The sequence below is a fragment of the Citrus sinensis genome, chromosome 2, assembly GCF_022201045.2.
Source record: "Citrus sinensis cultivar Valencia sweet orange chromosome 2, DVS_A1.0, whole genome shotgun sequence".
Taxonomy (NCBI): domain Eukaryota; kingdom Viridiplantae; phylum Streptophyta; class Magnoliopsida; order Sapindales; family Rutaceae; genus Citrus; species Citrus sinensis.
Genome location: NC_068557.1, coordinates 32,826,193 through 32,841,025, shown reverse-complemented (window position 1 = coordinate 32,841,025; position 14,833 = coordinate 32,826,193). Strand labels below are relative to the sequence as shown.

The 14,833-nt window shown below is 35.1% G+C and overlaps 3 protein-coding genes across 3 annotated transcripts; all 3 read left to right on the top strand.

Moving 5' to 3' along the window:
- Positions 1 to 80: 80 nt before the first annotated feature.
- On the top strand, positions 81 to 3,865 carry LOC102626348 (pentatricopeptide repeat-containing protein At3g24000, mitochondrial). The gene has a single exon (XM_006467173.4). It carries the CDS (start codon positions 1,254 to 1,256, stop codon positions 3,264 to 3,266), a length of 2,013 nt encoding a protein of 670 aa, XP_006467236.2. The 5' UTR covers positions 81 to 1,253; the 3' UTR covers positions 3,267 to 3,865.
- A 147-nt stretch (positions 3,866 to 4,012) lies between these two features.
- Positions 4,013 to 5,823, top strand: LOC112497328 (uncharacterized). The gene is made up of 3 exons (XM_025095677.2): positions 4,013 to 4,411; positions 4,529 to 4,640; positions 4,992 to 5,823. Exon 3 carries the CDS (start codon positions 5,015 to 5,017, stop codon positions 5,606 to 5,608), a length of 594 nt encoding a protein of 197 aa, XP_024951445.2. The 5' UTR covers positions 4,013 to 4,411; positions 4,529 to 4,640; positions 4,992 to 5,014; the 3' UTR covers positions 5,609 to 5,823.
- A 3,551-nt stretch (positions 5,824 to 9,374) lies between these two features.
- Positions 9,375 to 14,053, top strand: LOC102626644 (probable galacturonosyltransferase 4). Its single transcript, XM_006467174.4, has 9 exons — positions 9,375 to 9,923; positions 10,043 to 10,080; positions 10,190 to 10,231; positions 10,378 to 10,471; positions 10,596 to 10,780; positions 11,505 to 11,776; positions 11,899 to 12,256; positions 12,470 to 13,045; positions 13,440 to 14,053. The coding sequence occupies exons 1-9, from the start codon at positions 9,824 to 9,826 to the stop codon at positions 13,713 to 13,715; spliced, it is 1,941 nt and encodes a 646-aa protein (XP_006467237.1). The 5' UTR covers positions 9,375 to 9,823; the 3' UTR covers positions 13,716 to 14,053.
- Positions 14,054 to 14,833: the final 780 nt, after the last annotated feature.

Here is a 14,833-nt window from a genome sequence, read left to right as displayed (position 1 = left end):
TTTTCAAACCTGAGTAACTTAGTGCTGTTGATTTTATAGGGCAATCAGTTTGAATAGCTTGTGCGATAAGAAGTGGAAATTCATGCATCTATAGATCCATGGTTGCGACTTGAATTGAGTTCATTTCGTTTATTAGTAGTATGCCCTTGACAAGACACAAGTGTCTTAGGTACATTTGACATACCATTTCTTAGGGATTTATCTCATCAATCAATGCCATATGTCAATGAAGCCTCCTAGTCAAAATGCTATCATCGCTGGTCCGTCTCCTGCATCTCTCTGCCTAAAATTTGAAAAGGTTGCTGCAGCGCCTGCCAGTGTCGGTCTTCTAAATTGGTGTTGTGTGGTGGCACCAATTGACAAATCGTATTGGGCCTGGCAAATGGATCAGGTAATTTGGCATAGGCATTGTGAATTTCTATATAAAGTCGAGGGGCGTTGGGTCTTGAAGCCTTTTCTGGGTGGTTTAGCTTTGCTAGACTATGGGTATGCAGCTTTGATGTCAGTTTGGGAGACATTTTCTATGACTTGCAGGAGCTGGTACAATATAGTTGGCGATGATGGCTTCGAATTGATTGGTCTGAATTGGGAATTTGATACTGGAAGACGAAGACCAAGGGCAAGGAAATTGGCAAGATAGTGTGTTTTGGGCGGTAATAGGGAGTGGAGGAGAAGAAGAAGCTTTAGCTTTATAGCTTAGCTATAAAAAGGATGGAGAAAACACAGGGGGAGAGTCGGACTAGGCGGGACAGGCTGTCTGTGGGCGCGGCGCCTTACCTTACCCTGTCTTTTTATGTTTGAGCAAAGTTGGGCAATTAGTGCACTCGAGTTTTTGCGCTAAAGTGCGTGTTTTGTTTTAAGGAGGGGCAGATTGTTAATTTATGTCAGTGATCTGTAAGATAGTGTAAAAAGAGACTATGGGGGTATCTGAAAGCAATGATTTTAAATTAACGCCACCCTCACATTGTTCTACCTTCCAGAACAGCCACCACCAGTTATACCTATTCATTATTATTATTATTATTATTATTATTATTATTATTATTTGGTGTTTTTACATACAAATAACAAACTTTTTATTTTATTTTTTTGATGCGACAAATTACAAAGTATATCTGCCTCAGCTTGGCCCGGAGATTTGTAATAACAACTCGGCACCGGCATTATTTTTTATGAAGTTTTTATTTATTTTCTTTTACCATCTACAACTACAAGTTGGTCGACGGACAGAGACAATAGAATTCTGATAAATTATGTTCAAGTATTGTGGTAAATCTGCTGCTGCTTTCTGTCTCTTAAATGCAAATAAAAGATACTTTGGCCTTGTCCATGTCTCAGTGTCAATGCAGTGGCAGTTTCAATTTAGCACTACTACTAGTACTGCACCCAATTTTACAGAGTCCTCGGACATCTTTGAATTAAACCCAACTTCATCTTGCATAATCCAGGATAAGGATCTTCTCCGAGATAGCCAACATGATTCTGGTACGGGGCTTCATGTTCTCGACCTCATTAACCGCGGTTCTTTGGAGCCCGACAGAAGTATATATAATACGTTGCTCAAGAAATGCACGCACTTGAAGAAACTTAAAGAAGCTAGGATTGTTCATGCACATATCCTTGGCTCTGCGTTTAAAAATGATATTGCTATGCAAAACACCATTCTTAACGCGTACGCCAAATGCGGCTGTTTGGACGAGGCTCGCAAGTTGTTCGATGAAATGCCTGTGAAAGACATGGTTACTTGGACTGCCTTAATCAGTGGCTATTCTCAGAATGATCAGCCTGAAAATGCTATTATTTTGTTCTCTCAGATGCTTCGTCTTGGATTGAAACCTAATCAGTTTACGCTGTCTAGTGTGTTAAAGGCCTCTGGAGCTGGGGCTACCGATGATAAGTTTGGTCGGCAAGTTCATGCATTTTGTTTGAAATATGGTTATGATTGGAATGTTTATGTGGGCAGTTCTCTTTTAGACATGTATGCTAGGTTTGACCAAATGGATGATGCTTGGTTTCTTTTTACTGCTCTAGAGAGCAAGAATGAGGTCTCTTGGAATGCTTTGATTGCTGGCCATGCTAGGAAGAGTGAAGGAGAGAAAGCTCTTAGAACCTTTTCGGAAATGTTGAGAGAAGGCTTTGAGCCTACCCATTTCTCCTATTCTAGTGTTTTTACAGCTCTTGCCAGCACTGGGTCATTGGAGCAAGGCAAATGGGTTCACGCACATGTGATTAAATCGGGCGGCCAACTTGTAGCTTTTGTTGGAAACACTCTTGTTGACATGTATGCAAAATCGGGTAGCATTGAGGATGCTGAAAAGGTTTTCAATAGGTTGTTGAAAAGGGATGTCGTTTCTTGGAATTCAATGCTTACTGGGTGTGCCCAACATGGGCTTGGCAAGGCAACTGTGAGATGGTTTGAAAAGATGTTGAGAAATGGAATTGCACCTAATCAAGTAACTTTCCTTTGTGTTCTAACTGCTTGTAGCCATGCAGGGCTTTTGGATGAGGGACAAGGTTATTTTGCATTGATGAAGAAGCACGGTGTAGAGCCAGAGGAAGCACATTATGTGACATTTGTTGATCTTCTTGGTCGAGCAGGTCTTCTTGATCGAGCTTTGAAGTTTATAGGAGAAATGCCAATAGAACCCACTGCAGCCGTCTGGGGAGCCTTGCTTGGCGCATGTAGGATGCATAAGAATGTGGAATTGGGTGCCTATGCTGCTGAACGCATTTTCGAACTAGATCCACATGATTCAGGGCCACATATATTGCTTGCAAACATCTATGCCTCCGCTGGTAGATTGAATGATGCCGCAAGAGCGAGGAAGATGATGAAAGAGAGTGGGGTGAAGAAGGAACCTGCTTGTAGTTGGGTGGAGACCAAGAACGCAGTCCACATGTTTGTGGCAAACGATGATGCCCATCCACAGAGGGCGATGATCCATAAGAAATGGAGGGAAATTAGTGAGAAGATCAAACAGATTGGTTATGTCCCAGACAGTAGCCATGTGCTTTCCTATGCGGACCAGCAGGAGAGGGAAGCAAAGTTGCAAGTGCACAGTGAGAAGCTTGCTCTGGCATTTGCACTTATCAGCACACCTCCGGGGTCCACTATTCATATAAAGAAGAATATCAGAGTTTGTGGTGATTGTCATTCAGCCTTTAAGTTTGCATCAAAGGTTGTGGAGAGGGAAATCATAGTGAGAGATACCAACCGCTTTCATCATTTCCGTGATGGCTTTTGTTCTTGTGGAGACTACTGGTAGTGGTCGTGCAGTGCTAGTTATGAAATCCTCTGGACACCAACAAATGGATGCTGCTAGTGCTATATATGTTGCCCTGCCTATTACTCTCCAACTAAGATTGGGCAATATTTGTCCTTCTTATTTGCAAGGGAAAGGCAACTAGTTATTACCAATGAATTCTTTTAAAAACGAAGGCAAAGTTAGAGGAGAAGAAATCTCTGAACTACCCCTCAGAAAGTATGTATAATGTGACATCTCAGAAATGTACATTCTATTCTTTGATATAGAAAGTGGCTGAAAAGTTGCATCTCTCATTAAAGCAAACAGCAGAATTTTAATCTTGCATTGGTGTCGGCGTGGAACAGTTAATTGATACGCCTTAAAAAAATTAGGAGAGGGTGTAGGCGATGAAGCTTGTAGTAAATGATGAAGCTTGAAGCTGTAAAGCAGGGAAGAGGAGTCCTTTGGCGTTATCAACGATGGTGTTTAACTACATAAATGGGTTGTATTTAAGAAATAAGCAAAGTTAATGTGTAGATTATGCAATGCAACGAGTTGAAAATTGTTCATTTGTTTGTTTGTTTGTTTGTTTGTTTAAAGAAAGAATGGAAATTGTTGCATGCGTGGATGTATATATTAATATATATATATATAGAGAGAGAGAAGCATGCATACTTTATAATTATATGTAGGTTAGGTTAGGTATGCAATTAATAGTAATGGTGTCAGGTGTGTGTGTGTGTGTATAAGTACACTTTAATACAATACAATGTATTTTTATGGATAGTGTATTAATTGGAATAGAAGAGGATGAGGAGGTACATACATACATACATACATAAAAGCATTACATTACATTAGTGGTGAGTAACAAGGAGTAACAAATTAAGAGGACCAGATCAGTGGGAAGGAAGGAATCACGAAGCTAATTACAAATTCTATTTTCTACTTGGGAAATTAAATTAAACTAAAAATAGAGAAGAAAGATTGCAAAGACCAAAGGATCATCATCAGATTAGAATTATCAATTCATGAGAGGAGAGATGAGAAAAACCTACGCAAAAGAAGGAATAACCATATCCTTCTTAATTTTAATTTATTCTTTTCTTACTAGGACTAGAAGAGGGACAGGCGCTGAACAGTTGGTTAAATGCCGTGAGCAGCAGGTCTCTCTCTCTCTCTCTCTCTTTTTCTGCGCGTAAATGTGCAAATGTGTAATGCGCGTGTGTGTGTGTGTGTTTGAAACGGTTTTTCAGCTTAAAATCGGTTTTAATTAATTTCAGGTTTGATAATTATCAATTTATCATCATCATCATCATCAATCCTCAGCAACCAAACACCGGTCTCTTCTTAAACATAAGAAGATTAATAAGATCGATCATCACAACTCAAAAGGTATTAATTACATGTCTTGCGTTCTTTCTTTTGGTAAAAAGAAAAATAATAAAATATGTTCAATTGATTTCAATTCATTACCGAACGAACTGCTATCTTTTTATTTATTTATTTATTTATTTATTGATATTTTGGAAATCCATTTCCTGTCTAATCATTCTTGAAATGCAATGCATCATGCATGCATGCATGGGGATGGGGCAGCAGGGGGTTTGTAAATTTGTTTCCAGTTTCAAGGTTAATATGCGATTTCCTGATAAGGTGAGGCCACACATGCATGATGCACGTACGAATGAGCCAGCTATGTGGGTGTGTATTATATATAACAACACATGATGTGCGTGTTTGCAGAAGGCTTAATTTGTGATTGCGAAATGGAATGGGAAAACAAGAAGAGAGGAAGAGAAGAAGAAGGAGGAGGAGGAGGAGGAGGAGAAGAAGAGAAAGAAAAGTTTGTGAAGCGTAGTGCTGCAAAGAAGGAGGAGAGATCAGGGCACGTGGAGGTGGAGGCTGATCAGAGTAGCCACATTTCTTCATCATCATCATCATCAGATAAGTATTTGGGTTTAGGAGTATTTGATTTCCCATGGCTCCATGATGATGATGATGGCGGCATTATTTCTAAATCAGAACAAGATTGGAATTTATTCCAAGACATGACCTTCTCCTCTTTACTCCATGATGACATTGAATTTACCACCCATTGTAATTTGTTTGAAACTACTGACGCCGCTGCTGCTAATACACCACCACCAACAACAACTACAATGAATATTAATACGAATACGAATGTTAATATTAATATTCCGGACTATAAGTTTGAGGGTGCATTCCCATTCAAAGGTGAAGAAGAAGAAGAAGAAGAAGAAGATGACGACGACGACGACTTAGAAATTGGGAATGTGGATGGCAGCATTTGGAGTTCCATGTTCAATCAGCCGCTTCAACACCCACACACACTAGACTAGAGACCCACTTTCACTCCATCTGCGCGCGTCCTATTCATTTATTAAAATTTGATTGGATGGGCAGGAAAACCCAACCCTTTTCTCATCAATTTTGCTTTGCCTTTTGGTCATTCCTTTTCCATTTTTATATACTACTATTCTCTTAATTGTTGTTTCAATTACTGATCATAATGTGTATTGATTGTTTGTTTGTTTGTTATCTTATTGGAGAAAAAAAAAAAAAAAAAAGGAAGAAAATGAAGAGTAATGTTAGGTATTTCAATATTTAAGTTTTAATTTTAAATTTCAACTAACTTGGTATTTAGTTTAATTAGGAATCATTGATAATAATATAAGAAGGAAGGACACTTAATAATATCATGCTGTGGATATCTATCTTACTAAGCATTTTCAATTTGGAATTGTGAAGACTAATCCATTGAGATCGATGATGAAGTTGGTTGTTTTATTTCCTCATAAATTATACAAGAAATGCAAGCAATGGGCTTCCGATGGCCCAATCTCGTCGAAACAGATCCAGATGCAGATACAATTGGCTTCAACTTTTAGTCCATGGAATGGAAAGTCGAACAAGTATGAGACCAATTATAAAGGCATTTGTCGAAATCAGAACAATACGTCCCCACACGAGAGATTTGGAGTACATAAGAAATATTTTATTCAATCACTATGTATGTATTATTATGTGTGTATTTATTTTAAAAAATTATCATATTATATTTAATTAAACTAAATATAACATACATATATATATATATATACATTAATTAAGCATAATATCTTTGATGTTCTATTAGAATTCCTCGCCCCACATACATATTGAGCACAAAGTGGAAGTCTTCTTTACTTTTTTTTTTTTTTTTTTTTTTGGGTCGTTAAAAATGGAGAAAAAAAGGAAATTAGAAATTTATGACTTATGAGAACCCGTGGAGGTGAGAGGTACTGAGGCATATTGTCCGCCTCAAAATGTGCGAGCAACGATCACATTTTATCTGGGATAAAGTGTTTCAACGCTACCTTTTCAAAAAATAAATAAATAAAAAGTGCAACTCCCTCGGGATCAGGCCTCAACACAACAGTTCCGCCAAATCTTGTTGATCATAAAAAGTCTTTACCCATTAACCCCCTCATCCCAAAGAAATAAAACAAAAAAAAAAAAAAATTCAATGCAATTCTTCTGTTTCGAAATGTATAAAAAGCCCAAATGAGGGGAGATAATAATAATAATAATAATAATAATAATATAAAACACAAATGAGTGATACTTTTTGAATTTTGAGGTAAAATAAAACAAGCATAATAATTGGTCTGGTCCCAACACCAACAAAACAAACAACCGAGTCAGTGGTAGCCGTTGAGCACTGCTTTCAGTTGCCGACACCTTTTTTATTATTAGTTTCCAATTCCAATTTCATTTTATCAATTTAATAGATCTTCTCATGTCATCTGTAGTGGGATAAACAATTGACTTAAACTACCTTTTGAATCTTTTATATGATACACTTAGGTTAAAAGCTCCTTTAGTTTTTATATTTTAAAATTAATATCTGTTTAATTTTTATATTTTTTAAAATACCTCAAATCATTCATGTCATTAAATTATTGACATTCTTGCCAATATCTTTTGTTCCTTTTAATTTATTTTTATAATATTAGCAAACTATAATAATATTTTTTAGACATTATTAAAAAGAAAAAAAATTAAATTACCAGTTTAACACCAAAAAAATATATTAATTTTTGTGGAACACTCTCTTGAGTTAAAATATTAATTTTTCTAAAAAAATTGATAATGTAATTTTTTACAATATTAATTTTTTAAACATACGTGAGCTTCCACAAAAATTAGTATATACCTTTTTTGTTTTTATTTTATTTTTAAGTTTAGTTTGATAATCTAATTTTTTTATTAATATCCAAAAAAAAACATTACTTTAAGAGTGTAATATTGTAAAAGTAAGTTAAAAATAATAAAAAAATAATGGTATGAGTGTCAATATTTAGCAACATGGACGTTTTGAGGTGTTTTAAAAAATATAGGGACTACATGGACACTAATCCCATAATATAAGGACTAAACAAGCTTTTACCCCTTATAAAATTAAGTCTAGAGCTATTATCTACTCAAGAATCCCAAAAGTTATTAAAGTAAAGAATAAATTTAAAAAAGAAGTAAAACATACTTAATTTAGCATATATTTATTATGTGATGTATTGGATTTTGTACTTTTATTATCTGTTAATTTATTTTTCATTTTAATAACTAGGCTTTCGGTTAGTGGTACTTGACCATAATAAAATCATAGATAAGTTAAAAAACTAAAGAATACAAATTTTAATATACTACAAGATAAAATACACTTGTATTAAAGCATGTAAATTTTATTTTTAACTTGTTCCCTACTTTAATATGACTAAAGATCTCTTATTAAAAAAATATTTTCTACAATAAATAAATGCGATGCTAAAATGTTGATTTCATGCAAATGGAGCTAAAAGAACTTTAAAAAAAATTCAGATTCTCACATACTAAATGACAAGAAAGTGAAATGGAGTCTTTATTTTTCTTGTCATTTAGCTTCGTCTCAATAAAATATGTGTTTTAGCATCCACACTTGAGAAGTTTCGTGTGCGTGTGTGTGCAATGAATTTTCAATTAAGGATACTTGAAGGTAAAAAAAAAAAAAAAAAAAAAAAACATACGTGGATTTCAATCCACTATATGATAAAATATATTACATTAGAGCATGTAATTTTTTTTTGTTTTGACCTTTTACCTTATCCTTAACTTTAATATAGCTGGAGATTCTTAATTAAAACACACTCGCACATGCGCGCGCGCACACACACACAAGAAAATCTCTTGAACAAGCTAATATATATATATATATATTAAAAAACACATATTTTAAAATATAAAATGTCAAAATACAATATATTGGAGTGTATTTTTTTTCCTTTTATTTTAGTAAGGAGATATTTCAACTTAAAATTTGAACACCATTTTGACCTATTGATTTTAAGAAATCTAATAATAAATCAATAGTCATCATTAAATGCTAATTTAACTTTTAATATACAATCCAATAATTTAAAATTTATGTTTAAATTTTAAGTTAAAAATTTAAGTTGAAATATCCACTGATAATACATGATATTGATGGCAGCTAAACTTAGTTGTCAACTTAGGTTTACATGATGACATGTTTAATGTTACGTGATTTTTTTATTTTTTTTTTAATGAATTGTGTAGGAATGGTTGTCACTGTTTTATATATATGTAACGCGGCATGCAGGTGCAGGCGTGCAGCCAAGTCTTTAGACCACGCACGGCACAAATGAGAATGAATTACGCGTCTGGGTGGCGTGGCGTGGCGTGGTCAATTAAATTTTGGGAAAACAATACATTACTTATTAACTTTGCTGCTTTTTCACCTTTTCTCATTATTATTTATTTATTGGTCTTTCTAAGCCCATTACTTAGGGCACCCAGCCCATTACCCTCTATTCACTCACTAATCAATCGTTGTTGAGTGTTGACAACAAAATTATATGTAAAATTGTTTTTATAAGAAAAAAGAAAATAAAAAGAAAAAGGCTCGTGCTTATTTGTTTGTATGTATGTATGTATGTAGCTTGTGAGTGAATAATATTATGGTGTATTGTTGCTTGCTGTGATCTGATGATTCTCAGTTAATTAATTAATTAATTAATTGTGTGTGTGTCTCTCTCTCTCTCTCACATCACACCGTTCACACGGACGGACGCTTAAAACTAAATCACTCAAAATTGTTTGTTGATCAATTCATCATTTTCGCCGACGCTTTTCTGGCTCTTTCTTTCTTTACTGGTCGTCCGCGGTCCAGTCCATTCCATGTTATTATAAATAAATTCATAATAATATTTTATTATTCTATTATAGCCAGAGCCAGGTAACACACTCATAATAAACTCGGTAGTGATGATAGATGATAAGAAAGATAAATGAATCTCAATCTTCTTTCTTCATAAAACAAAACGCGTCCATACGGGAGAGAATGATGGTGGCTCGCACCATCATAATTGTTTAAATAAAATTAAATCGGCAGCCGGTAGCTTCTTCTTCAGCTTTTTGGATAAGAATTAAGAAGAAGAAGAAGAAGAAGAAGCAGCAGCATCAGCACACAAAAACCACAAAAGGGATCCAAAAGTAAAAAAAGTGTTGTGGAGAGGAGGATGAAGACGAGGAATTTGGTGGTGGGAATGCTTTGTGCGACGGTGTTGGCTCCTATTCTTATTTTCACCTCCACTTTCAAGGATTCCTATCCCTCTTCTTGTATGCTCTTTCAATTTTCATATTCCTTCCTCTTCTTCATTAAATTGATTGACTAATTAATTAATTAATTAATTAATTAATTAACCAACATTCATTGTTCTTCTGGGTTTCTTTTTCAGCCGAAAGCGGCGAATTTCTCGAAGATCTTACAGCTTTTGTAAGTTTGCTTTACTCACCCTCTTTTCGTTGCATTTGCAAAACCGTGCATTAGACATTTATTTTATCATCCTATTAAGACTTTTTCCCGTGTTGTTATTTCTCTTCAGACTGTCGGTGGAGATGCCAGACATCTAAATCTTCTTCCTCAGGTTTTTTTCTTCTTCTTGTAATATCTCTCTACCTCTCTATCTAGTGGTTTAAAAAAATAAAATAAATAAACAAAAAAAAAAAAACATCTTTTATAATTTTATGTGTTCTTTTTTTTTCCATCTATCTAATTTGTTGCTGCAAACAGGAATCTTCCACTACCCTCAGTCTTAAACAACCCATACTCGTCATTTCTGACAAAATCGCTCAACATTCAGCTCATTCTCAGTCTCAATCTCAAGGTTTTTTTTTTTTTTTTTTAAATTCTTAATAGCGCTCTTTATGTTAATGCATTAAAGATCTGTAGCATTGTTGTCGGACAGCTTGTAATATTTGTGTGTTATGGGTTGAATTGGTGATGAGCAGGGTCATGGGAGCATAAATCTGCCAGAGTCTTATCTGCTACAACTAATGGACTTGATCAGTCTAAAACAGATAATCCTATCAGACAGGTCACTGATCTAACCAAAACCCAAATCAACAAGCATGCTGACCAGGAGCAGATTAAGGCATCTGACAATCACATTTCTGCCCATCACTCTCAAATTTTGGTAATTTCATTTTAATCATTCCATGTTCAGTTTTTATTCAATTCAAAATGCTGTTGCTCATTTGCATAGAAAAGTCTTTGATGGCTACCCTTCAATTTTGTAATTATTTATTATGCATCTATCTTATCTGATTCAACGAATGCTTTAGAATTCGTTGTCTACTATTGATTCTTATTTAGGGTTGATTTCCAGTATGAATTCTTTGTTTTTTCTTTTGGTTCTCATTGTTTTATGACAATTGTGGTTTACCCTATTTGCGGATGGGCTTCTGATGCTTGAAATAGTCTTTATGCTAGGGGTTTCTTTTTTTTTCCAGATTGTTGGATACAGCTTATCATTTTTCCATTGGTCTCAAATTGACCTACTCCCTTTTTTAGGTGGATTTTCTTGCACTACAAGTTAGATTTAGAAAATATTACCTCTAGAATGTGGCAATGTGACTGAAGCTATACTTTTTGACTTTGTAGTTTTCTTTTTCCTGCCTGGACAGGGAAGCCCCTCTATGAACTCAGAGGCTAACAGATAAATAATTGCTGAGCTCAATATAAATTTTGAACCATCAAGTGCTCTAGCATCATAAAAATATTCTCGTTTGCAGTATATCAAATAGTTTCTTGAAAGAGCACACTTTCAAACCTTGTGGATAAAATGAAATCTTGAATCTAATTTAGATTTAATCTTTTTTTTTTCCTGATCCACATTTGTTGATTTTCTGCCTATATAGGATACAAAGCATCAACAGGAATCATCTCTTACATATGGTGTTTTGGAAAAGAAAGAGCCCACAAAAATTAACAATGAGAAACAGACTGAACAAACGACACCGCCAGATTTTCGGGTACGTCAGCTTAAAGATCAGCTCATCAAGGCAAAAGTCTATCTTTCACTTCCAGCCATGAGAAACAATGCAAATTTTGTAAGGGAGCTTCGACTGCGCATTAAGGAGGTTCAACGTGCACTTGGTGATGCAACCAAAGATTCTGATTTGCCAAGGATGTGAGTCTTCTTCTTACACATGCCAATACTTTGACATCTTTTTTTGTAAATATTCAAATTCTAGATGGACTGTCAATGCTCTGTCTGCATTAACCATTAAATCTTGTTATCTACGTATGCAGTGCCAATGATAGATTGAAGGCAATGGAGCAATCGTTGGCCAAGGGCAAGCAGATTCAAGATGACTGTGCTGCTGTGGTAAAGAAACTTCGAGCTATGCTTCATTCGACAGAAGAGCAGCTCCGGGTGCATAAGAAGCAGACCTTGTTTTTGACTCAGTTAACTGCAAAAACACTTCCTAAAGGTCTTCATTGTCTTCCCTTACGCCTTACCACTGAGTACTATACATTAAATTCTTCCCAACGGCACTTTCCAAATCAAGAGAAATTAGAAGATCCCCGGCTGTTCCATTATGCCCTTTTCTCAGACAATGTATTGGCAGCAGCGGTTGTCGTAAACTCTACTGTCACCCATGCTAAGGTAATATATTCTTCTCTAAAATATGCACTTATTCTTCCTTTAGTTGCCAAGAAGATAGGGGAAAACATAAGGAAATTGGCAATCTCTTTTCTCTATTCTTTTGTTTTCTTGGAAAGATGGTTTAGAGCATCAATCAACTTACTATCTTTCCAAAGAAGGCCTTTACTTTCTGTTGACATGTCAAACTCACCATGTTGCATTGAACCTCTGCAGCACCCTTCAAACCATGTTTTCCACATCGTCACTGATAGGCTTAATTATGCTGCCATGAGGATGTGGTTTCTAGCAAATCCACCAGGCAGAGCCACTGTGCAGGTTCAGAATATTGAAGAGTTTACGTGGCTGAACTCAAGTTATAGTCCAGTTCTCAAACAGCTGAATTCTCAATCTATGATAGACTATTACTTTAGGGCACATCGAGCAAATTCTGATTCAAATTTGAAGTTTAGGAACCCCAAGTATTTGTCCATCCTGAACCATCTTCGCTTTTACCTACCAGAGGTCTTCCCACGGCTTAACAAAGTGCTTTTCTTAGATGATGATGTAGTGGTGCAAAAGGATCTCAGTGGTCTGTGGTCTATTGATTTGAAGGGTAAAGTCAATGGTGCAGTAGAGACTTGTGGAGAAACCTTCCATCGGTTTGATCGATATCTCAACTTCTCAAATCCTCTTATTTCAAAGAATTTTGACCCCCGTGCTTGTGGATGGGCATATGGAATGAATATTTTTGATTTGGATGAATGGAGGAGGCAAAACATCACAGACGTGTATCACACATGGCAGAAGATGGTAAGTGATGTACTTAGTTCCTGGTTAGCTAGTTTGCCAAATTTTATAAATTACTTTAGGATATGAGACTTGTTTTCTCTTTCCCTTTTGTGACTCAGTTTATGGTGTGCTTAAAAAAGTCTCTTAAGCTGTTTCAACTCAGGGTACTGCGTAGGTAGTGTTCTTGAAATCCCCTAGGTTCTGTGTCCTTGCCTTGGGTATTTGGATTTTAGAGACATCACCGTAATCCCTTAAGTAAAATAGAAATGCAGCCAAGCAGTTAGAATCAAAGCAGAAAAAGTTAATTGTTTCTTAACACATATTAAACCTAAATTTTCTAGCATCAGTAATCTAAAATATCTAGTTTACTTGTTTTATCCTGTTCATATTTCTGAAGTAAAATTCCTGTTCACAGAATCATGACAGACAATTGTGGAAGCTGGGAACACTACCGCCTGGTCTTATAACATTCTGGAAACGCACATATCCCCTGGACCGTTTTTGGCATGTGCTGGGGCTTGGATACAATCCCAGTGTCAACCAGAGGGATATAGAGAGGGCGGCTGTCATACACTACAATGGGAACATGAAACCATGGCTTGAGATAAACATACCAAAGTATAGGAACTATTGGACCAAACATGTAGACTATGATCAATTGTATTTGCGAGAATGCAACATCAATCCATAGTCCGGGCAGAATTTGAAGTTTCCTGAACACTGCTTTGTTGGCCTTAAATTTTTCAAGGTCTCTTCCATCTGTCATTGTAGATTATTGTGTTTGGAAGATAAAGCTTCTGAGTTTAATTCTTTTCACTGTACATTTTAATTTTTGTTTTTGTTTTCTTAGGAGGATTATAGATTTAGAGCCGTAATGCATGGAATATGTTTATTTATTTATTTTTCCGAATCTTCAGTAACATTTTTGGAAATTTGCACTTGTATATGTAAATGAGTTGAAGTTAGATATATGTATTGTTTTTGGCCAGATCATTAAATGTGAATACCAGCTGCAGCTAGTTAAGATGATGTGTTTGATTTGTTGGCCTTTGCTTTAGCAATGTTGAAGAACCAGTGACAATGAGTTGTGTTAGACGGCAAATGTAAGTTCTGTTTTCGGGTTCTATGATGGCCACATTGATCTCTTGATTTATTTTGTACACACAATTCCATCTTGTTCGACTCACATAGATTTTGTATAATTTTTTGGTGCTTGGAAAAATTAACGGATCCACCCATAGTGTAGCTGCGGACATCAGTTAGGAGGAAAATATATATATATATATATATATATATATATATATATATATATATATATATATATATATATATATATATATATATAAAGGTGGGACTTGAGGAGGTGATGTGGTAATCACCATTTCTCATCTTAGTATATTCTCTATTATCTAATAAATAGAGAAATTTTCTTTTAAATTTGACTTTTCATCTTCTCATAATTAATTTGATTGTTATTATACAATAACAATTATGTAAAGGTTTTAATGAGGTACATTCTTTGTAATAAATATTTAAGGGGGAGTGTTATGAATTTATTAAAATAAATGTGGATGTTCATAACATATATCTCTTAGTCTCCCCACTATCTCCCATTAGCAACCTTTAGCTTCTCTATAACTCCCACTATTTCACAAGGAATTATGATCCATAATTTTTCATTAATTTTATGGAGTGATTATATAACTATAAAAGGAGAGCTCATCTTTTTGTTTTGTACACACACAACTGGAATGAATAAAATCACTCTAATAATATATTCTCTCATTTTATTCTTTATCTTGCGTTGCT

Coding starts and splice junctions, on each gene's coding strand:
- LOC102626348 (XM_006467173.4), top strand. CDS start 1,254: ATGTTCAAGTATTGTGGTAAATCTGCTGCTGCTTTCTGTCTCTTAAAT.
- LOC112497328 (XM_025095677.2), top strand. CDS start 5,015: ATGGAATGGGAAAACAAGAAGAGAGGAAGAGAAGAAGAAGGAGGAGGA.
- LOC102626644 (XM_006467174.4), top strand. CDS start 9,824: ATGAAGACGAGGAATTTGGTGGTGGGAATGCTTTGTGCGACGGTGTTG. Junction 9,924..10,042: donor GGATTCCTATCCCTCTTCTT/GTATGCTCTTTC, acceptor TTTCTTTTTCAG/CCGAAAGCGGCGAATTTCTC. Junction 10,232..10,377: donor ATCTAAATCTTCTTCCTCAG/GTTTTTTTCTTC, acceptor TGCTGCAAACAG/GAATCTTCCACTACCCTCAG.